General features: G+C 35.7%; 1 protein-coding gene across 1 annotated transcript in view; it reads left to right on the forward strand.

Moving 5' to 3' along the window:
• Nucleotides 1-24624, forward strand: part of LOC131874869 (receptor-like protein 32) — a 48814-nt gene that overhangs the window by 22190 nt on the left and 2000 nt on the right. The window contains exon 2 of the mRNA XM_059218800.1: nt 21250-21310. Within this exon, the coding sequence (XP_059074783.1) occupies nt 21250-21310 (61 nt within the window). The remainder of the gene's footprint in view (nt 1-21249; nt 21311-24624) is intronic.

Genomic DNA, 24624 nt, shown 5'->3' on the forward strand with positions numbered 1-24624 from the left:
AGGATGACACAATTTCCAAAAATGAAAGGAAATTGGAATTTTAAAATTAGGGCCAAGGAAATACCATTTAATTTTTAAATATGAATTTTTAAAATCAGGGCAGACTATAATTAACCTCTTAATTTTAAAAAATTTCTTGAAAGTTGAAATGTTCAATTTTGAAGGTATTTCCGAGTCTAGAGGGATCAAAAATCGATAAAATCAGCTAATCTTCTGGATTTAGGCTATTAAATATAGTCATAACAGTCTCCCAAAATTTTGAGAAAAAAGCCGAGGACCGTGGCGGGAACTCACATGGTTCGACCAAATTTTTTCAAAATTTTCAGGGATGGATATTACGATGATTTTAAAGCTAACCTTCAAAAATTGGCGAATTTTACGATCTCTAGATGGGTGAAATGAAGGCGCAAATGTGAAAATAGGACCATATTAGGGTTTTGAAGAAAAAGAGAAATTGAATTGGAATTTTGAAAAATCTCAAACCTAATGGATAGGGACACCTTGAAAAATGTTTAGAAATCTGAATGTAAATGAAATTGATTTGAAATTCTCACAAAATCCAATTAATTTTAAAAATTAGGGTTTGATGACCTAACCACTTAATTTTGAAATTTGAATTTTGGGAAAAGGGGGGAATTGAAAATCTGAATTGTAGGACCGAAGACCAATTTGAGAACAATCAGAAATCTAAAAATTAAATGGAAATCCAATTTTTGCACAAGTTCAAGATGATGTTTGAAGATTAGGGTTTTAACAAGTAACCACTTAAATTTGTAAATTTTAATTGCAAATTGAACAAGACAATAAGGAAATTGAATTTGATGATCAAAACAATTTTTCAGATCTAAGATAACCACAAGCAATTTTTACAAATCACGAGTTCAATTTTAATTTTAAAAACTAGGGATTTTAATGAATTAACCACTAAGTTTGCAGAAATTTGAAACTTGTAAATCAAAAATATGAAATTTGTTCAAAGGAAAGCATGCAAGATGTCGAGTTCATCAAAATGTTGTGAGAGTTGAGAAATACAACACCACAGGAGCCCAAATGATCTCTGCAAGCTGAATAAACCTGTTACAAGAAGAAGCAAGGAAGCAACAGAGAAAATAATAAACATAGGAAAAATGCTCAAGAATATGAGAGATCTGTATTCACAAAAAAGTGTAATAGAATAATGATACAAAAGAAAAGATTCAACCTCTAATAGGTCAAAAAACCCTAAAAGGGAAAACCCTAGGCTTGCACATAATAATTAATAAAAGAATTAATTATTATGCACCTAATGTTAGCTTAAGTGTAAAAGAGATAAAGGGGAACTTAATTAATTAAATAAATATCTTTTAATTAATCAAGTAAAGACCTGATTACTCTAACACCCCCCCTTAAGTTAGACTTAAGGAGAAGCTAAAACCTAGAATAGCTACTAAAAGCAGAAAAGATGGGTCCTGACAACGAGGCCTGATCAGGTACCCAAATACAAGGAAATCTCTATGAAACAGAGAGAAAGGAGAAAACCTAATGGGAAAAAACTCCTCTCCAAAAAGAGAAAAGAACATTCTGAAAGAAATAAGAAGGAAGGAAGGCCTCATAAAGACCCCCCAAGGACAACTTCCTTCACGCCAAGCATAGAGTGTAACTAAAGATAGCGCGACGATGCAAAAGGTTTTGTGAAGATGTCTGCAACCTACTCAGCAGTGGGAATGTACTCCAAAATGAGAGAACAATCCTGAATCAATTGGCCGATGAAATGCATGTGAAGTTGAATGTGCTTCGTTCGCTGATGCTCCACTGGGTTGTGAGAAATGTGAATAGCACTCTGATTGTCACACCAAAGAATAGTGGGACTATCAGGAGAAAAGCCAAACTCAGTCATCAACTATTGAAGCCATAAGATCTCCTGACTTGCGAGCACAACAACTCAGTACTCATCCTCTATAGATGATAATGCATGAGGAGTCTGCTTCTTGCAAGACCATGTGATAGGACCAGAGCCAAGACAAAAAATAAAGCCAGAAGTAGAATTTCGATCATTGACATCACCAGCCCAATCTGAGTCAGTGTAGCCAACAATGTGAGGTTCCTCTAATGTGTAGTGAATGTCATGAGAAATAGAGCCCTGAATGTACTGTAAAGTATGTTTGGTAGCTTGCCAATGACTCTCATGAGGATCATGGGAGAATTGAGAGAAAAGACCAACCACAAAGGAAAGGTCAAGATGAGTGTGTGTTAGGTACAACAAACTGCCAACCAACTGCCTGTAAAGAGTAGAATCTACTGAAGGAGTGGAGCAAGTAGTAATCAAAACAACCCCTGACTGAAAAGGAGTGGGGGCAGGCTTGCAATCAAGCATGCCAAAGTGCTGAAGCATGTCAAGATCATACTTCTTCTGGTAAATGGAGATCCCATCAGAAGACTGAATCACCTGAAGACTAAGAAAATATTGCAGAAGACCGAGATCTGTCATCTCAAACTGGTCCACCAAGGCTTGCTGAACATGCTGAATCATAGAGGATGAGCTACCTGTGATGAGGAGATCATCAACATATAGCACAAGAATCAAGATCTCACCCTCAAGATGTTGAATGTACATTGTTTGATCAGAATGACAACGTGTGAAATCAGTGGAGAGAAAGAATGAGTCCATCTTATCATACCAAGCCCGAGGGGCTTGTTTGAGACCATACAATGAATGCCGAAGTCTGCAAACCAAAGAACTATCCTGCACAAATCCTTGAGGCTGCTGCATATAGATTTCCTCCTGTAGGTCCCCATGTAAGAAAGCACTCTTCACATCCATCTTTAAAAAATGGGCCATCACCTAGAAGATGCAAGGGATAGTACAAAGTGAATAGAGTTCATCTTGGCGACATGGGCAAATCTCTCAGAGTAATCAATACCCTCAACTTGGAAGAAACCCTTCGCAATAAGACGTGCTTTGTACTTATCAATCAATCCATCAACAACATACTTAGTGCGATATTGTTAGGACCCGGAGGCAACTGAGAGGGGGGGGTGAATCAGTTGTCTATTAATTTCAACCCAAATATAACTTAACCAAACTTAATGCATAATACCGGTACACCAAAATTTATGCTGGTAGACAGTTTAGCAGTTAATAATAGTACCGGTAAAGTTTAATGCATGAAACAGAAAGACAAATAACATACACAACACATAACACAGTTATTTGTACGTGGAAACCCTGTAAGGGGAAAAACCACAGTGGGAAATCTTACCCACAATCAGATGTTACTACTGCAGATAGTATGTGGGTACAATATGGGGTTTGCACATGCAGAAAGGCCAACTACCTTGAGCTCACTACTCAATCACAAAATGGGAGTCACACTGACTACAATTGGATGGTTAAATCCAATGATAATGTACTGCACAAAATAGTATCTTCATATGTTGGATTCAGTATTGGTTAAGCTCTACTTGCCTTCTTCATACCTTCCTTGAATCTTCAAATGATGTCTACGTGTATAGCTCTACTTATATTCGCATATACCTTATTACAATCCTTTTTCCACTTCACTACTTAATCTCATAAATGAGATCTTACATATATACCAAAACCTAAGACCAAAAGTGTAGGTCGGCGTACAAAGAATATTACAATAAAATCAATTACAAATGAATCAATATGTGAAGCATTATGTCGGCTCAATTCATTTACAATAATAATCGATCATCTCCATAACATGTCATGCTGATCTGGAATAGATAACGCTTGTCGGTCCATAACCTAGACCTATTTGCCGGTAATAGCAAATATGCAAACTCGATTAGATCAATGACCAAATCACCAAAATAAAGTGTCCAAACGATGTCTTTGACATAACCAAGTAATCTCCAGATGATAGCAGATCATCTTCAATGCCGGTGAACAATATAACCTGTTGGTGAACCAGATATTGGTGAATGTGCATAAGTCAATGAACATGTCGGTGAACATCACCAAAGATCTCCAAGTGCTGATAGGTGTTGATAAGTGTTGACATCAATGACAAAACCAATGCAACACATCCAAAATACCAAAAATCTCCCCCTTTTGCATTGATGGCAACACAAGATGGAAACACCATCTAAGTGCCAAAGCAGAAATGTCAAAAACCAAAAACCAACAATCTCCCAAAGAGATCATTAACCAGAAATCAAAATACAAAATATCTCTCCCCTAGTAATAATCTCTCCCCAAAGATAATGTGTTTTTTCATAGATATATCTCCCCCTTTGACATCAAATGCCAAAGCAATACAAAAACCAGATAAAACAATTCATAGAACTTATTACAAAATACCAACTACTCCCCCTGAGAAGTAGCTCTCCTCATCAAAGCCAGAAAAAAGATTTCTTTGTTAATTCTGTCGGTTTGATGCCAAGCATCAACTATCAAAGTCTCTACCGGTGAGGGTATAACTCTAAGCTGATCTCTGAGATATTCAAAAGTTTCCTTAGGGAAAGGCTTAGTAAAAATATCTGCAATATGCTCTTTAGTATTCACATAAACCAATTTCACTTCTTTCGCTTCAACATTCTCTTTTAGAAAATTGAATTTGATAGAAACATGTTTAGTTTTAGAGTGAAATACTAGATTCTTAGATATATCAATTGCTACCAAGTTATCACAGTAAATGGTTATAGGTTCTTTGCATTTTACCTTTATGTCCTTTAGCATTTGCTTAATCCATAATACCTGTGTACAATTAGTTGCTACTGCAACATATTCTAATTTTGCTGTTGATAGAGATGTACAACTCTATTTCTTACTCAACCATGAAATTAGTCTGCTTCCAAGAAAAAATGCTTTGTTGGTGGTGCTTTTTCTGTTATCAACATCTCCTACCCAATTAGCATCTGTGTATGCACATAAATCAAAATTTTCATCTTTAGGATACCATAAACCAAGATTTGTTGTGCCTTGTAGATATAGGAAAATCCTTTTCACTGTCGATTCATGATTTTCCTTAGGATTACTCTGAAATCTTGAAACAATACATACTGCATTTATAATATCAGGTGTTGTTTGTGTCAAATATAGTATACCTCCTATCATAGATTTGTACCTTATCAGATTAATAGGTGTTGATTCATCCTTCAAAGATAGTTTGTCAGTTGTAGTCATCAGTGTGCTTACTGGTTTAGAGTTTTCCATGCCAAATTTCTTAAGTAGTTCCTTCAAGTACTTTGATTGATTTATGAATATATCTTTATCAGTTTGTGAAATCTGTAATGCTAAAAATAATTTTATCTCTCCAATCATAGAAATTTCAAATTCTTCCTGCATCTTATTAGAAAAGTCTTTACACAATCCATCTTCTCCTCCAAAAATGATATCATCAACAAAAACTTCAATAACCATGATGTCATCATTAGTCACTTTGTAATATAGGTTGTTGTTAGCATTACCTTTAGTGTAACCAAGCTTCAAAAGATATTTGTCCAATCTAGCATACCAAGCTATAGGAGCTTGCTTCAATCCATATAAAGCTTCCCTTAACCTACAAACCATATCTTTGTCATCTGTCAAAGAAAATCCATCAGGTTGTTCAATATAAACTTCCTCTTCAAGATCACCATTCAAAAATGCACATTTAACATCCATTTGATATACTTTATAGTTATTGTGTGCTACAAAAGCTAAGAATAATCTGACTACCTCAATTCTAGCTACCGGCACAAAGGTTTCATTATAATCAATTCCTTCCTTTTGAGAATATCCCTTACATAGTAATCTTGCTTTGTTTCTGATTACCTTACCATCTTCATTAAGTTTATTTCTGAATACCCATTTAGTTCCAATTACATTTTTGTCTTTAGGTCGGGGAATCAATGTCCATGTGTTATTCTTTTGAATTTGTTCCAATTCATCTTCCATAGCTTTAATACAATGTTTATCTTCACATGCCTCATTAACAGATGTAGGTTCAATTTGAAAAATTAGACATACCTCTTCATTTTTCAGTCTTCTTCTTGTCATAACTCCTTGATATTTGTTCCCAATTATCTGACTTTCAGAGTGATTCAATCTTACATACCTGGGTGTATTCACTTGCTGCTGTTCTTTAGTCACTGTGGAATTCTCAGATGATGCCAGTGTGACTAGATCAACATTCTGTACCGGTGTACTCATTGTAGGTTCATTTGTGATTATCTCAATTGTCGGTTCAGAGTCCATTGACCTTGAATTACTTCTAAATTGTTCATCAATCTTCACATTTGCACTTTCAACAATTTTCTACAACCTTTTGTTAAAACATCTATATGCCTTGCTCTTAGATGAATAACCAATAAATATTTCTTCATCACTTCTAGGATCAAATTTTCCAATATACTCATCTCTCCTAATATAACATTTGCTTCCAAATATTTTTAAATATTTAAGAGTAGGAGTATTACCAAACCATAGTTCATGAGGGGTCTTACCGGTTTCACCTTTGATGTGAACTCTGTTGAATGTATAAACAGTTGTATTGACTGCTTGTCTCCAATATACATGAGGTAGGTTTGCTTCAAATATCATGCTTCTAGCTGCATCCAAAATAGTTTTGTTCTTTCTTTCCACAACTCCATTCTGCTGGGGTGTCCGAGGTGCTGATAATTGTCTTCTGATTCCATTCACTTCACAGAATGTATTAAATTCCTTAGATGTGAATTCACCTCCTTGATCTGATCTCAAAAATTTGATTTTCTTACCGATTTCATTCTCTACCATCACTTTGAATATTTTAAATTTCCCAAAAGCTTCTAATTTTTCCCTGAGAAAAGTAACCCAACACATTCTAGAATAATCATCAATGATTAGCATAAAATATCTATCTCCTCGTAAACTTCTAGTTCTCGTTGGACCACATAAATTAGGATGAATTAAGTTGAGAACATTATTAGATTTCTCTGGAATACTTTTAAAAGTTTCTCTAACTTTCTTTCCCAATTGACATTCCTTACTATAGGTAGGAATTCGGAAATCATCAAAGCATATCAAAATACTAATCTAGCTCAATCACAAAAACTAAAATGCAATGATCTATCCTAAACACACTCAATAAAGACATGAAAATCAAAACATTCAAAACTAAACACTAAGCAAACCAAATGTAGATCTAAATGCTTCCTTCATACGGCTCCATTGTCCTTCTTTCCTCTCCAAATAGCCTTTGTTTGTGGATCTCACCTTCAAGTTTATACACATGAGATGAAAGCAAATAGACAAGATTATGGTACAAGAGTACTCGAAATGTGATTGTTTTGACAAAGTGATTATTTCGACAAAGTAATTATTAGATTGAGATTGAAGAAATTCATCCAATTTATAGACAAATTGGAGAAATGATCAAATTAGCATGAAGAGATTCAAATGGAAATTGCAAATCAATTATGTCAATTATGACAAATTATGCACTTTCTATGCAAAATTGATTGATTGATAATTTATGGCAAATTATGACAAATTTCTATGCAAGGATTTATGACAAGATTTTGAAATAGAAATAGACATTTAGGAGAAATTAGAAAATTAAGTTGGAAATAATGACTTGGAAATTAGGAAATTGATGAGAAATAGGTAAATTAATTAATAATTTCTCATTCATTAATTAATTTACAAAAATAGGAGGAAATTAATTAGCCAATTAAATAAACATTTAATTGTGACAAGAAGACTTAGGATAAATAAATAAATAATTTAACCTAGAGGGAAAAATGCCAAACAAGATTAAATGAATAAATCATAAAACCTTGGAAGATGAATTAGAAATGCAAGGATGACAATTAGGTCTTGACAAAGGATAGTTGATATCAATTCGATCATGATTTTGAATTGATAAATGACCAATGTTGATAAATGATTTGATTGAGATTGGTTGACAAAAATCAATGACAAATTGACCAAATTGACATGATTGAAAAGGACAAGGATCGATGACGAATCGATCGCAATATGACAAGATTGACAAGGACAAAGATCGACCAAAATCATGATTGAAGATTGTTGTCGACAAGACCAAATTCGAAAGCGAGACAGATGAAGAATGCTGAAGAAGGACTCGATGCTCACAAATGATAAAGACCAAGTGCGTGACAGAGGAGAAAATGTTAATGGAATGCAAAAACCTAAAATGAGGCAATACGCAAATGTTAAAGTATGATTCCGCAAGTGTTGACCATTTTTAGGTGTCTACACTTACATACCGGATTGTGAGGTTTGACAATCTTAGGTAAATCCCTTACTGCCTTAGTTGTACCAATTTTCACAATGCAATCAAAATTTACATGACAAAGTCTATTATGCCATAACCAACTTTCATCAATATGTGCAATCAAACATGCTCTCTCATTGTTATTCAAATGAAAGATATTACCTCTAGTCTGATTACCGGTTGCAATTTCCAAACCAGTTCTATTCATGATTTTGCATTTACCATTCTTGAATTGTAATTGAAATCCTTTTTCAACTAATTGACCAACATTCAAAAGATTATGCTTCAAACCTTCAACATAGTAAACATTATCAGTATTGTGCTTACCATCAAAAGCTATAGTCCCTTTTCCTTTGATCAAACAAGCTTTATCATCCCCAAATCTTACTAGACCTCCATTATATTCCTGAAAAGTTAAGAATTTACTCTTATCACCAGTCATATAATGTGAACATCCATAATTAATGATCCATTCATCCTTTTCTTCAATTTTAGCTGCCAGGGCCTGCTCTACCGGTTGAGCAGTAGGTGTCGGTTGATCTTCTGTTATAGCAACAAAAGCCCATCCATTGTCTGTCGGTTCCTCATCAGAATCATCACTAACTCCTTCATCAACATAGAAACATGGTTTGTCTCTATTCATCATAAATCTGTATCTCTGATATTCAGGGTTAGACTTATATGTTCTTTTAGCTTCTTCTTTCAATCTTACATGTCTATCATGACACCTAGATTCCATATGACCAATTTTATTGCAGTTAAAACATTTAAATGGTACATTACCTTCATACTTACTTCCAACTGGACCTTTAGGTATTTTTCTTGCAAATAGTGCTTCAAGCTCTTCCAGTTCTTAATTTTCCCTTCTGATGTCTTCAAGTTCTTCATTTTCTCTTCTGATTTCTTCAAGTTCTCTAGCATAGAGTTCTTTCCAAACAGATTTTTCAGATGATGATGATGATGTTGCAGATGATGAAGATGCCTTGAAAGCTAAATCTATCTTAATTGTAGCAATAGGACCAAATTCCTCAAGTTCAAAAGCTAAAAGTTTTCCAACCAAAGTGTCTCTAGATATTGATGCATTAGACATTGTTCTCAATTCATTAATAGTGGTTACTCTCATTTTATGTGCCAGTGGCAAAGCTCTCAAAACTTTAGAAACAATTTCATCTTCACTTAAAGATCGTCCACAACATTGTATACCTAAAACAATTTCATTAACTCTTTCCCTAAAAGCAGAAATCCTTTCATCTTCTTCCATTTTCATATTTTCATACCTGACCCAGAAGCATTCTAGTTTTGCAATTTTGACTGTGGTATCACCTTCATTCAATGTCTCCAATTTGTCCCAAATAGCTTTAGCAGTAGATCGGTCTGATAATCCCATGATTTTCTGATCTAACAATGCGCTCAAAAGTGCTTCTCTTGCTTTGCAATCATTCTCCTGATCTTTAGCCAAGGTTGGTGGATTAGGTTGACCTTGAGTAGGACCAACGTAGCCATTCTTTGTAACATAACATATGTCTCTTCCAATGCAATTCATATGAGTCTCCATCCTGATCTTCTATATACCATAGTTAGTTCCATCAAGCTTCAGACTGTCCTTCCTGAAATAGTTAGTTGCCATAGAATCTCCTCAAGCTATTAAAATCCTGCAAAAAGAGGACTAGGCTATGATACCAATTGTTAGGACCCGGAGGCAATTGAGAGGGGGGGGGTGAATTAGTTGTCTATTAATTTCAACCCAAATATAACTTAACCAAACTTAATGCATAATACCTCTAAACCAAACTTTATGCTGGTAGATAGTTCAGAAGTTAATAACAGTACCGGTAAAGTTTAATGCATGAAATAGAAACACAAATAACATACACAAAACATAACACAATTATTTGTATGTGGAAACCCTGTAAGAAGAAAAACCACAGTGGGAAACCTTACCCACAATCAGATGATACTACTTTAGATAGTATGTGTGTACAATATGGGGTCTGCACATGCACAAAGTCCAACTGCCTAGAGCTCACTGCTCAATCGCAAAATGGGAGTCACACTGACTACAATTGGATAGTTAAATCTAATGATAATGTACTGTACAAAATAGCATCTTCATATGCTGGATTCAATACCAGTCAAGCTTTGCTTGCCTTCTTCATACCTTCCTTGAATCTTCAAATGATGTCTGTGTGTATAGCTCTGCTTATATTCGCATATACCTTATTACAATTCTTTTTCCACTTCACTACATAATCTCATAAATGAGATCTTACATATATACCAAAACCTAAGACCAAAAGTGTAGGTCGGCTTACAAAGAATATTACAATAAAATCAATTATAAATGAATCAATATGCGATGTATTATGTCAGTTCAATGCATTTACAACAATAACCAATCATCTCCATAACGTGTCATGCTGATCTGGAATAGATAACGCTTGTCGGTCCATAACCTAGACCTATTTGCCAGTAATAGTAAATATGCAAACCCAATTATATCAATGACCAAATCACCAAAACAAAGTGTCCAAACAATGTATTCGACATAACCAAGTAATCTCCAGATGATAAAAAATCATCTTCAATGCCGATGAACAATATAACCTATCGTTGAACCAGATGCCAGTGACTGTGCATAAGTCATTGAACATGCCGGTGAACATAACCAAAGATCTCCAAGTGCTGATAGGTGTTGATAAGTGTTGACATCAATGACAAAACCAATGCAACACATCCAAAATACTAACAGATACAACCAACGACACCGAACCATCTTTATGCCCTTAGGAAGAGGACAAAGATCCCAAGTATTATTCCTCATCAAAGAAGAATACTCCTCCTACATAGCACAATCCCACTCAGGGTGTCATGTTGCCTCTGAAATTTTTTGAGGATCATCTGAAATGGCATGACTCAAAAGACTAGAACCCATAGTGTGAGAATGGGTGTGACGAGTATCTGAAGGATCACCAGCCATAGATCCTATCGCCTCAACAGTAAAGAGAGCCCACTTGGGCATATGAGGTGGAGAAGGTGGAGGTGGGAATGGTGGATCATCAATAGCATCATCAAAATCATCCTCAAAATAATCATGAAGAGATGCAGTGGGAGGAGTAGGTAGAGGGGTAGATACTGGAGACAGGGTATCCACTGAGGGAAGGCGCTCATTAAACTGAACATCTCGTTGAAACAAGACCTCTCTGGAATCAGGATCAAACAACCTGTATGCCTTAACATCCTCATAGTAGCCAACAAAAGTGAGGGGTCGGCTCTTCTGTTCCATTTATTTCCTCTGAGCATTAGGAATAAATGCCCATGCCTCACTGCCAAATACTCGGAAAAAAGGAAACATTAGGCTTGTCATGAGACCAAGCCTCCTCAGGAGTCATATGTCGAATTGCCTTGTGAGGCATCCAATTCTGAATGTAGTCTGCACAATTGATTGCCTCAGCCCAAAAAGATGCATCCATGGACCTGGACTGAATCATACAATTCGCCATCTCCCGTAAAGTCTTGTTTTTTCTCTCAGCGACACCATTCTGCTGAGGGGTGTAGGGAACAATAAACTGATGGTGTAAACCATGCTCAGTGCAAAAATATCTAAAATCCTGATTGACATACTCCCCCTCATTATCTGTACGTATCCGCTGAATAGAACAACAAGACTACTTCTCTAAAAATGTCTTTAAGATTTGAAATGAATCAAAGACATCAGACTTGTACTTAAGAAAGTACACCCATGTGCGTCTGGAGAAGTCATCAATAAATGTTAGTACATACTTGGCACCAGAAAAAAGGAGTAGGGAATGACATGAGGTCACTGTGAATCAACTCCAAAGGTGTCAAAGCACGAGGGGCTCATCCCTTCGAAAAGGGATCTCTCTGATGCTTGCCAAGTACACAACCATGACAAACACCATCAGTGAAGGAAATCTGTGGGAGCCCAAGAACAAGTGCCTATGTACTCATCTATTGAAGATATTTGTAATTGACATGGCTCAAGCGCTCATGCCAAAGCTTACTCACTGAATCTACATGTGCTATAAGAGATGAACCTATACCCGTAGAGGGCTCAAATCCATCAAATCTATAAAGATGAGATGCAGTATCAACACTCCCAGTAGCCACAACCAAATCAGAGTCATGGAGGTCCCGAATAACCACATCATGTGGTGAGAACTCAACTATCTTACTAGAGCCAGAATGGCAAATCTGATAAATGGACAAGAGGTTCGTCAAGATGTGAGGAACAACCAAAACATCCTGTAGAGTACCCCCATCCAAAGAGATAGAACCTGAACCCAAGACTGAAAGATGAACAGAGTCACCCACTGTAATATGTGAAGTACCACAAGAGGCAAGAGAAGTAACCAACTGCAGAGTATGAGTCATATGGTGAGAAGCACCAGAATCTAAAATCCAAGTGGACCCATAGGTCGAAGCTTGAGCAGTGAGAGCATGATCTTTCCCAATGGAAGGAGAAGATGCCTGAGGTGAGGAGATATGATGCTGTTGTATGGCTTCCTCTAAAGCCTCTAATAGTTTCCAACACCTAGAAACTAGATGTCCTTCCTTGCCACAAAAACTGCAAGTATCTCCTGATTTCTTCTTAGTCTTGGAGGAAGAATCACCAGACTATGAAGGTTTCCCTTGTCTTGGAGGAAATGGTGGTTTAGAATCAGACTTAGGAGGTGGCTTGGAGGAATGCTCACTACCTGCAGAATTCTTCTTTGATTTCGGTTTCTGCTTTTGCTTCTCCTTAGAGGACTGAGCAACCAATACTTTGTTCTTGGACCCTGAGAGCATGTCTAGCTGAGAAAGGTGAGACTGCTCACGAGACAAATGCTCAAAAAACACATCAAAGGTAGGCATGGTAAAACGAGCACCCAAGCCATCCATGGTGGAGTAGAAAGCAGAGGCAAAAAACTGAAAAGGACCCCAAAGCTTCAAAAGGATCAAGTGAATGCACTCTGGGTCTTTCTTGATTTTTCCACACCCCTGGAGAATAGATCTGGTAGCCTTTAATTTGTTCAAAAAATCCTCAATGGTGGGAAAGGAATCAGGTGATAAGGAAAGCAACTCTACCTTAATCTGTAATGCCTGGATCTCATTAACTCTCCTAAAGAGAGTCTCATACTTCAACCACATAGCTCGAGGAGTGAGCAAAGCATCAAGGTGAAACAAAAGACTGTCGGAGACATGTAATGAAAACAAACCCATGGCCTCGTCCATCTTGTTTCTGTGCTGAAGAATCTCAAAAGGACGCTGCAACAAAGGTTGAACCTCATCCAAACAAGACCACAACCCTCGTGCCTTGAGAAGCCTCGTGATGTGAGGCTTCCAGGTGTGATAGTTGTGTGATGTCAACAACTCAACTAAAGAATCTACCATGAAACTCTGCACCTATACCTGCTTGTGTTTTTTATTATAATGTGATCTTTTAGAATAGATAGAAGATGCAGAAGGGTTTGTTTGTTTTGAGAGTTTTGGTGTTCTAGATTTATTATATAAATGACAGAAAGAAAGAAAAAAACACCCCAGCACAAGAGATAAACCCAAACCCTAGTACATACTGGTGAGAATGAAGCAGTGCATAAGAAAAAAAATTTCAAACTGAAATTTCATGTACCTGATGAAATATCTGAGAAACAAGATCACATATTTGAATAGAGCATGCTGAGATATTTCCAACACTTATTCATTTTCGAAAAACGGAGTCTGTTTGCCCATTCTATGGCCCTGGAAGTGTAGAAACGTGACCCCACTTTGACTGAAAAAAGTACAGTCAAACAGAAAAGTTGAAAAAATATTCCAACACCATGAGGTCCAGCTTGTAACCAGCTTTCTAACACCTATTTATTTTTGAAAAAATGACTCCGTATGCTCAAGATATGAAGAAAAAACCAACCCCCCTTCAAAGGCAAGAGAGAGGGGCAACGATGGCTGTCTTGTGGTAGGACTGAGTGGAGGTGGCTCGAGGGTGGTGCTCCAGTGGTGGAGCGGCTGAGCGGGGACGACTGGTGGGCTGTGGTGACGGACGGGTGGCACAATGGCAGCGGCTGGGTTGCAGGCGATGGAGGCCGGCGGGGAAGGTCGACGGCTGGGGGTCGATGGTGGTGGGGCCTGCTCTGTCAGGGCTAGTGGCAGGGGGGCTTGCTATAGGCCAGAGGGCCCACGATACCCTACGTACCATGGGTTAAACCCCAAAAATTGATTTTTTGTTTTTTTTGTTTTTAACTTTTTTTTGCCAAAAATTTTGAATGATGAATTTTTTTTATTTAAAAAAAATAAAATCAAATTTCAGGCCTGCATGCCGTAAAAAGGCAAAAAATGATCTTTTATTTTTTTAAAAATTTTCTCAAACTGCGTGCTAGGGTCGTACGACCTGGTATAGAACAAAAAAATACCCCCAGAGGCTCAGGTGTCGAAAGTGGTCAAGTTTTATATGACCATAAGGGTTTTTGGGCCTTCTGAGCATGATGGTGAGGTTCGTTTAGGCCCAAAGTGCTAAGAAAAAGGCCTATCCCTAGGTGCACAAAAAGATTTTGAAACCCCAAATCTGCTTCCAATGCAAAAAAAAACTCAAAACAAGAACAAGTAGCGACAGATTTGAAGCTCTAATACCATGTGAGAGTTGAGAAATACAACACCACAGGAGCCCAAATGATCTCTGCAAGCTAAATAAACCTGTTACAAGGAGAAGCAAGGAAGCAACAGAGAAAATAATAAACAAAGGAAAAGTGCTCAAGAATATGAGAGCTTTGTATTCACAAAAATGTGTAATAGAATAATGATACAAAAGAAAAGATGCAACCTCTAATAGGTCAAAAAACCCTAAAAGGGAAAATCCTAGGCTTACACATAATAATTAATAAAAGAATTAATTATTATGCACCTAATGTTAGCTTAAGTGTAAAAGAGATAAAGGGGAACTTAATTAATTAAACAAATATCGTTTAATTAATCAAGTCAAGACTCGATTACTCTTACAAATGTAATGGTGGGAAAATGGTGAATGATAAATCAAGAAGGAAACTACCATTTCTGTTAAAGAGAGATGAGAGTTTCGCTATCAATTACCATTCAAGCACTTTTCACCATTACATTAGAAAGAGGAGAGGATAATTCGCTAGATTCAATCTCTCCACACAAAGATGGTAGATTGAATTCTCAATGAATGGGGAATGCTAAGTTGATCCCCTCTTTCTTGTTTGAAACAGAAAGGAGTTGATTGAATTATGTAGTGCAAAAGTGACAAAGAGTTGATTATAACTTGAGATCAGAATATGGGATGAAGTTGTGCACCTGGATCTGGTAGTAAAATGTCAAGACGAAGTCGGCTTGCGAATTTGAGGAAAAGTTACTCAGACCATGGAAGGAATGTACACGGGCCTTCGAAAAGTCCACAGAACGAAAAGGGTTTTTTTGCCTCTATAAATAAAGCTCGAATCCGAAAATACAACTGTGCACTTGCAACCTACAGACAGAAAAAATAGGAAAATGGGTTGGGATTGGGGGTTTGCCTTTAGGCCAAACCCCAGGGTTTGGAATTAACCAAGTAATGAAAGAATGTACTTGCAAGTAGATATAAATGAAGGACTAAATTGTAAATCACCTCAAGGGAGGTTGTAGTAGCAATGTTGATAGAAATGCTTGTGTGTAATTGAATGCTGAAATCAATCTCCTCTTCAATGGTTGAATCCTTGACTTGAATGCAACACCTAGCCTTGAAGGGAGACTTGAGAATGCTCAATGTTGGAAAAGAATGCTTTAATGCTCTTGAATGCTTGATCGCTTGTACATACTCCAATCTTGTCCAACTTCCACCTATTGAACTTCATGCCAATGAGAGAATGAATGCCCCCTTAAAAATGTTGGTGGATTTGAATTTCGTCACGGGCTGACATCAGGGGAGTTTCCCGCCTAAGGCGCAACTAACAGTGCAACCCTAGGAAGGATCCTACCCCAAAATAGGGCAGAGACAGGGGCACCACGCCCCTATCCTGGGAGGACAAGGGTGCCACACCCCTATCCAAGGGGGGACAGTGATGCCACACACCTGTCCTACCCCTTTCTCCAGGGTAGAGTGCAGAGGGGGTGATGCATAGGCCAATAAAGAAGCTGTTTCTGCAAGCTGAGCACTCTCTAGTCTTTGATCAGGCTAGAGGATTCGAGTTTGCATGCGTGAGGACCCTAATGAAGTCAAAATTTTCTAGGGTTGCAATTTTATGACACTACAATTTATATTCATTTGAAAATGGTTGGGGAATGAGTTAGCTAACTCATCAAAATAATGAACAGATATAGAAGGAAATATATAGAAATATTGAAAAATATAGACATGGAAAGTGTGTAGAAACAACTTAGCCAAAAAAATACATCACATGAATAGTCTAGGCATGTTATATTAAATGTGTATATGCAAGTATTTTTGTCATCTTTACCTTGATACATCTCAAAGTGAGTTACTAAAAACCAATAAAATATGGACTAGTAACAAATTGAGATGCAAGAGGTGTGTTACTTGTTGAAACATAAGTAATGGTGACTTGGATGCTAGGCATATAATCAACTTCCATTTCATCACTATCTTACTTCTACACTAGTGCACCTAGGATAGTAAGGAGATAGAGCTACGAGATAGAGATGAAGTTGTAGAATGATATGGAGAGAGAGAGAGAGAGAGAGAGAGAGAGAGAGAGAGAGAGAGAGAGAGAGATTGTGTTTTAATGGAGTCAATTTCTATGTAGTTTTAGATTCAAATATATATATATATATATATATATTCTGGTTGCATTTCGTATGTATTTCTGGCTAGGTTTAGCTTATTAATCTTTGTCTTTTTACATTTATTATTGCTCATACATAATCTTACTCTTGTTCTATCTATATTTTTTTTCATATGTTGTCATCATTTATTAGTTAATGTAAAATGAATCGCTATAGTACTAAATTGGAAAGAAAGTTAGTCTTTTCCTTCCTATTAAAATCTCCTTCATCATGACTAAGTAAACAATTCTTATGGAAAGAAGAGAATGTCTTGTTCTTTCTTCCCTTATCTTCCTTAATGTCTGTAATTTGTGGCTAAAATAGATTTAAAAACATGCATGCAATAGTTAATATGAATTAATAGGCTCTTTTATTGATTGAAATTTTGGGGTAAGTTTTGATACCAATTATGGGTTACATTTGATTGTAAGTTGTGCTTATAAATCTTAGGAATGTAGGATGAGTTGTAGTGTATTAATTATGGAGTGTATTTTATCATATGATCTAAACTTATAAATTTCAAGACAATGGAGCATAGTGTATGGTACTAATTTAGCCGTATTTGACATTTAACAACTTTAGAATGTGACAAAAGTTGTATTCATTGATGATGGGTTATATTTGACCATGTTCCATATTGAGAACTCTCAAATATGTCAAGTGAGTTGCAATACGTCGATTATGCATTACATTTTACTACAATCTACAATTACAAATGTTAAGCATGTGAAGTGAATTGTTATGTGCCAATTATGGGTTACATTTGATTGTGATACTTGTTTACAATTCTAAAGAATGTGAAGTAAATTGTAGGTTATATTTGATCATGTTCTATGTTAACAAACCTTTAATACGTCAAGTGAGTTGCATTGTGTCTATTATGCAATACATTTGTAAATGATCCACAACTACAAATTTTATGCATGTGTGAAGAGAATTGTCAAGTGTCAAGTCAACTAACACACAGTTACCGGTGCATTACAGACCATTGATCACAAAAATTACAACTGTAATTTTTTCAAAAGAGTCAATAGCACGAATAGTTTTGAAACTAGCACGACATAGCCATTCAAGTGGAATCCATACGTAATTTGGAGTGACTGTATATGTTACATCTTGGACAGGAAACTTCTTCAGCGGAATAATCATAAAACAACACAAAATCATCTCGATTAGATTTTGACATCAGAACTGCCAATTACCACTGCGCTTCACTGTATTCAATTTTATTTTAGATGGTGAAGATCGACTCCTTGAATTTCCTCCTTCTGTGACATGGTATAAATAAGAATCATTTTAATGGAATCCATATTTATGCTAGATTCGGAATTATGCGTTGCGTCAATGTGAACTTCAAGCCTGACTTACGTTGTATGCCCCTCTCTAGATATATTTACTACACGCATTGATTTATTATGTGCTTTTATGGGAAGGAGTGGATAGACTGAAGGCTCCAAAACAGCTTAGTTGTACATCGTGTTATTGATGACTTGGAAAATCTCAGTCATATAAAAAATGATCAATGGTATGTAATATGTGGCTAACTTTTATGTCCTACAAACATACTGTGTTTAGCCGTCTGAGGGGCAGGTTGCACAGGCATTGACTAGGGGAGAGGACCCAGTGGTTGTGCACCCTAACTTCGCGCTTTTCAAAATCTTATGTGGAAATTTCAAATCACTCCCAATTTTTTACAGCAGCTTACTTGACAGATCCCATGCATATAACTAAGGTTTCAAGGCCACATCATCAAGTATGGTGCCACATCAGCATGCTTTTGCCAAGGTGTCCAAAACAGCCCAAAACAAAGTGAGACCAAAAGATGTGCAAAAGAGGCCCCTATTCTTGTGGAGCTGATGTGGCATCACATGATTGGTTGCTTTTTACAGCAATTGGGACATTTCATAGTAATAACAACTTTAAAGTCGCAACTATTGGTACAATATATTGTAATTATTAATATATAAACACACAAAAAATGATAAATTATGTTTCAAACAATAATTTTTATTTGTACTATTTTTGGAACAAAAGGTATCAACAACCCTCACAACAATTCATACATGCTCAACTAGGGGGAAGGACCCAGTAGTTGAGCATGTTCCAATTGTTGTGAGGGTTGTTGATACCTTTTGTTCCAAAAATTGAACAAATAAAACCTATTGTTTGAAACAAAAAATATCAATTTTTGTTAGGAAATGTACCAACAGTTGTTAGGAAATGTACCAATAGTTGTTAAGAAATGTACCAATATTGTAAAAAGTAACCAATCAGGTGATGCCACATCAGCTGCACAACTATTGGGGTCTCTTTTGCACGCCTATTGGTCTCACTTTTTGGGGGGGCTGTTTTGGACACCTTGGCAAAAAGCATGTTGATGTGGCATCATTTTTTATGATGTGGCCTTGAAACCTTAGTTATAAGCAGGGGACTTGTCAAGTAAGTTGCTATAAAAAAATCGGAGTGATTTGAAATTTCCAAGTAGGATTTTGAGAAGCGCGAAGTTAGGGTGCACAACTACTGGGTCCTTTCCCCTAGTGGTGCTCTTCCCCTATGAAACCTTTTAAATAGCGCCGCATAGCCTAAACTCTACTGCATCTAATTCGTATACGATCTACAATGCCCAACAAAATGTGCCCTCGTTAGTAACGTGCAAATTTTTTTAGTTCCCCATCCCCACAGGGCACTGGCTTTTTAATTATGGCTGCTATTTTTTTAATGGGCCTAGAGATCGCAGTTTCCTAGGGAAAGGTGGGGGACCCCGTAGCATGCTAGCGAACCAATGCGAGTCCCTATAATTTTATTTATTTATAATTTAAATATATTATATTTAATATTTTTTTTTAAATATTTTGTTTATTTATTACTTATATATATATATATATATCTTAATTATATTTTTAGTAAATTTTTGTTGTGATAAAAATAGTTGATTTAATACCCATATTTATTGATTTAATGTTCTTTTTTTTTAACAAAATTGCACTAATAATTGTAACTTTAATACCCATAATTGAATGAAATGTATGCCTAGTTGTAAGAACCAACCAATCACGTTATGCCACATCAATTGCACAAGTATGGAGGCCCCTTGTTCACGATTTTTTGGGAATTTGTTGGATTACCTAAGCAAATTTATATGTTGGCTCAATTATGAATAAAATCTCATGAACACAAAATGAAAAAGGAAAAATTAGAAAACCTCCAATTTGGAAAGTCAACTAGACATAAATGCATGCAATTCCATCTATACCAATAAGTAATTGAGGCTTGTTGCTTTCATAGAAGCCAATGTTAAGCTCTCAAAAAAGCTACTGCCATTTCCACATTACACATGGAAGAATTTGGTCATTTCAATACCTTTCATTTGACGTTTTAAGAAAAATATTAATTGTCAAAAAAAGTATCCCCAAAATTTTCTAGCCATTTTATTCAAAAAAAAAAATTACTTGTACTTTTTCGTAATTTACTATATAAATTTCTAAATCCACACTCAAAATCTTTGTTTACGATTATATCATATTTTTAAATTCTAAATTAATACATATTTATAATAAATATTCTAAGATCCCAAGTTAATGTATATTAATATTAGATGATAATCAATTGATAATTACTAATTTATTATAAACACATGTCAATATCTTAAATATCATATAAATATATATTATAACAAGTTTCTAAATTTATATTTAAGACAATCTTATAAAAAATAAAATTGATTAAGAAATAGAAACTATTTTAAAAATTAGAAACAATTATATTATATCATTTCAATTATAAGAAGTTTCAATTTAACACAATCTTATTAAAAATCTTAAAAAAGAAATTGATTAAGTTTCTAAAAAATAGAAACTATTATATTCTACTATTTTAAAATATTCTAAATAAATTTGTATTTTTATAATAAACATTCTAAAATATATATATATATATATATATATATATAGATTATGAATTAAAATATTATATAATATATATTATCTATTATAATTTATTATGGTTTAGTAATAATTTTAATTGTCATATGTACAGTTTTAGAAAAAAAGAACATGTCAATGCATACGGTTCAAAAAAAAATTGAGTTGTCATATACGATCTAAAAGTGAAAAACGGCCAAATTGACTGTCAAATTCCAGACCTACATGGAAAAACGAAAAATGACGGTGAACGAAAAAAATTGACCTATATAAAGCAAAAATCTACAAAGTAAAAAGCAACATAAAAACTTTGACATCTATGATGTTTTTATCATCTTGCTATGTATGAATTGCAGGATATTCATGGATGCGCTCTAATAGATTACTCTCTTTCCGTTGTGGGGTGGAAACAACGAGGTAAAATAATGGCTAGAAAAAATCCGTATAGTCTGTTGTCAATAGTACTGTCGGGTTGAATGCAATTTGCATACCTATGCATTATGGAGGAAAAAATAGCTCATTCATCTCAAAGACCGTAAAGTCAATGAGGTAAAATCAATAGACTAAATAGCTGCAATCGTCTTGCATCAGTTTCAATGAAATTTGAACCGCTAATTTTGAAAATCAACTTGTGAATCTTAAATAAGAGATGCCTTCAGTGTAATAATAGGACTACACGATCTCCTCAGAAAAAAATATTTCTTGTGTACAAAACCATGTGATGATGTGAGATTTCAATCAGAAATCTTGTGGAATCATATGAGATTTAACATCAAATCCTCTCATCATCCTTGACACCAAGGCTATGCTGCCCTTTAAACAACACTACATAGCATAGGCCCCTACTTCCAAATTTCTATGCCTCTGTATACGATGACTGCAGCGCCAAATGAAGTACATCGCTCGATCTTCACACCTGCCTAGAAGTTTATGCCAACCCTTTTAGTCTTGCTAGAAAATCTTCCTTTGTACTTGCTGGCAATGGAGTCTGGGTAAATGGCAATGCCTCCAAATTATGAAATGGAGTCTGGGTAAATGGCAATGCATCCTTGAGAGTCTGTATGGCACTCGATAGGTTTTGAGAGCCTGGGTCAATGTCAATGTCTCCTTGACTCTATATGGCAAGAAGACTAAGAGTCTGGGTCAATGCCAATGTCTCCTCGACTCCCTATGCAGAGAGAGCAGATGTTGACATAGATTCCAACACACACTCCTCTATTATTGTCATCTGCCCCACCAACTATTTCTTCATATCTTCCAATGAAAATGCCAGTTAAATGTGCCCGCTACGATGATTTTAAACTCATGTTCAAACACTTGGTTTCATGTGTGGGACTGTGGTCCTCCTTTATGTAGTGGATTACATCTGTCATTCACCATATTTTGTATTTATGGAGATGTACAAAACCATGTGATGATGTGAGATTTCAGTCAGAAATCTTGTGGAATCATATGAGATTTAACATCAAGTCCTCTCATCATCCCTGACACCAAGGCTATGCTGCCCTTTAAATAACACTACATAGCATAGGCTCCTTTCCAAATTTCTATGCCTCCATATACAGTGATTGCAGCGCTGGAATGAAGTACACCGTCCGATCTTCACGCCTACCTAGAAGTTTATGCCAACCCCTTTGGTCTCGCCGGAAAATATTCCTTTGTACTTCAGGTTCACTAATCTGATCATCAGTCATAGTTGAATGTTCTGATATTTGCTGGTGTGACTGTCTCAGCTTCCTGTACTGGTTGAGGTATTATCGGTCTAGTTATGATCATTTCCACTGTCGATTCCCTATCATATGATATAGAATGATTTCTATACTATTCATCCACTTTCACATTAGCACTTTCCACAATTTTCTGAAATCTTTTGTTATAACATCTATATGCTTTGCTCTGAATTGAATAACCAAGAAATATCCCTTCATCACATCTAGGATCAAACTTTCCAATTAAATCATCTCTTTTGATATAGCATTTACTTCGAAATTTTTTGAAATATTTAACAATAGGTGTATGTGCAAACCATAATTCATAAGGGGTCTTACCGGTTTCACATTTGATGTGAACTCTGTTCAATGTGTAGATTGTTGTACTCATTTCTTCTCTCTAGTAGATATGAGGCAATTTGGCTTCCATCATCATAGATCTAGCTGCATCCAAAATGGTTTTGTTCTTCCTTTCAACTACTCCATTTTGCTGAGGAGTCCTAGGTGCAGATAGTTGTCTCCTGATTCCATTTGTCTCACAATAACTATTAAATTCATGAGAAGTGAATTCACAACCATTATTTGATCTTAGACATTTGATTTTCAATCCAGTTTTTGTTTCAACCTTTGCTTTAAAGATCTTGAATTTCTCAAAAGCTTCAGACTTCTCCCTCAGAAAAGTCACCCACATCATTCTAGGATAGTCATCAATAATCAACATGAAATACCTATCACCTTGAAAGCTTCTAGTCCTTGCTGGATCACATAAGTCAGTGTGAATCAAATCAAGTACATCATTAGATTTATCATGTATGCTCTTAAAATAACTTTTGACCTACCCAATTGACATTCCTTACATACAGGATTATGAGGCTTCATAATCTTAGAAATATCTCTAACTACCTTAGTTGAACTGATCTTAACAATGCAATTAAAATTAACATGACACAACCTCTTATGCCATAGCCAACTCTCATCAATATGAGTAATCAAACATGTCTTATTACCAGTGCTCAAGTGAAAAATATTACTTCATGTCTGAATACGAGTTGCAATTTCCAAACCAGTCTTGTTAATGATTTTGCATTTTCTATCTTTAAACTGAAGTTGAAAAATTGTATCAAATAATTGACCAACACTCAAAAGATTATGCCTTAAACATTCTACATAATAGACATTATCAGTGTTATGCTTGCCATTCAAAGAAACAATACCTCTACCTTAGATCATAGATGCCTTGTCATCTCCAAATTTGACTTCACCACCATTGTATTCTTGCAGGGACAAAAATTTCCTTTTATCTCCAATCATATGATGTGAGAATCCACTATCAATTACCCATTCATCCTTATCTTCAACTTTTGCTGCCAGGACCTTTTCTTTATTTTTGATGGCCAGTTTTGGTTCATCTTCCTTCAAAGCATAGAACACCCATTCCTTATCATTTCTAGATCCACTAGCAAAGTCTTCTGCCAGTTAATCTCTAGAGTCATCGGTTACTCCTTCCTCATCTTCTATGTAGCATTGTTTTCTTTTCTTGAATCTATATCTATTTGGGTTAGGATTAAAAGTTTTCTTAACTCTTTCCTCAAACCTTGTATTCCTTTCAGGACATCTAGATGCAAAATAACCAATCTTATTACATGAAAAATATTTAAAAGGTGCTTTTCCTTCATACTTACTTCCAGTTGGACCTTTAGGAACTCTTCTAGCAAATAAGGCTTCAAGTTTCTCAAGCTCTTCATCTTGTTTCCTCATGTCTTCAAGTTCTTTTGCATATAGGGCTCTCCAATCACTCTTGCTGGTAAATGTTGATGATGATACATGAAAATAAGGTTCAAACTTTACAACTCCAGAAGATCCAAATTTTTCAAGCTCAAAAGCAGATAATTTCCCAATCAGAATATCTCTATTGGATGAAGTGTTTACCATTGTTCTCAACTCATTAATTGCAGTTGCCTTCATCTTGTAAGTTGGTGGAAGAGCTCTCAAGACTATTTCATCTTGACTTAGAAATCCTGC

Source organism: Cryptomeria japonica, chromosome 4 (assembly GCF_030272615.1).
Source record: "Cryptomeria japonica chromosome 4, Sugi_1.0, whole genome shotgun sequence".
Lineage (NCBI taxonomy): Eukaryota > Viridiplantae > Streptophyta > Pinopsida > Cupressales > Cupressaceae > Cryptomeria > Cryptomeria japonica.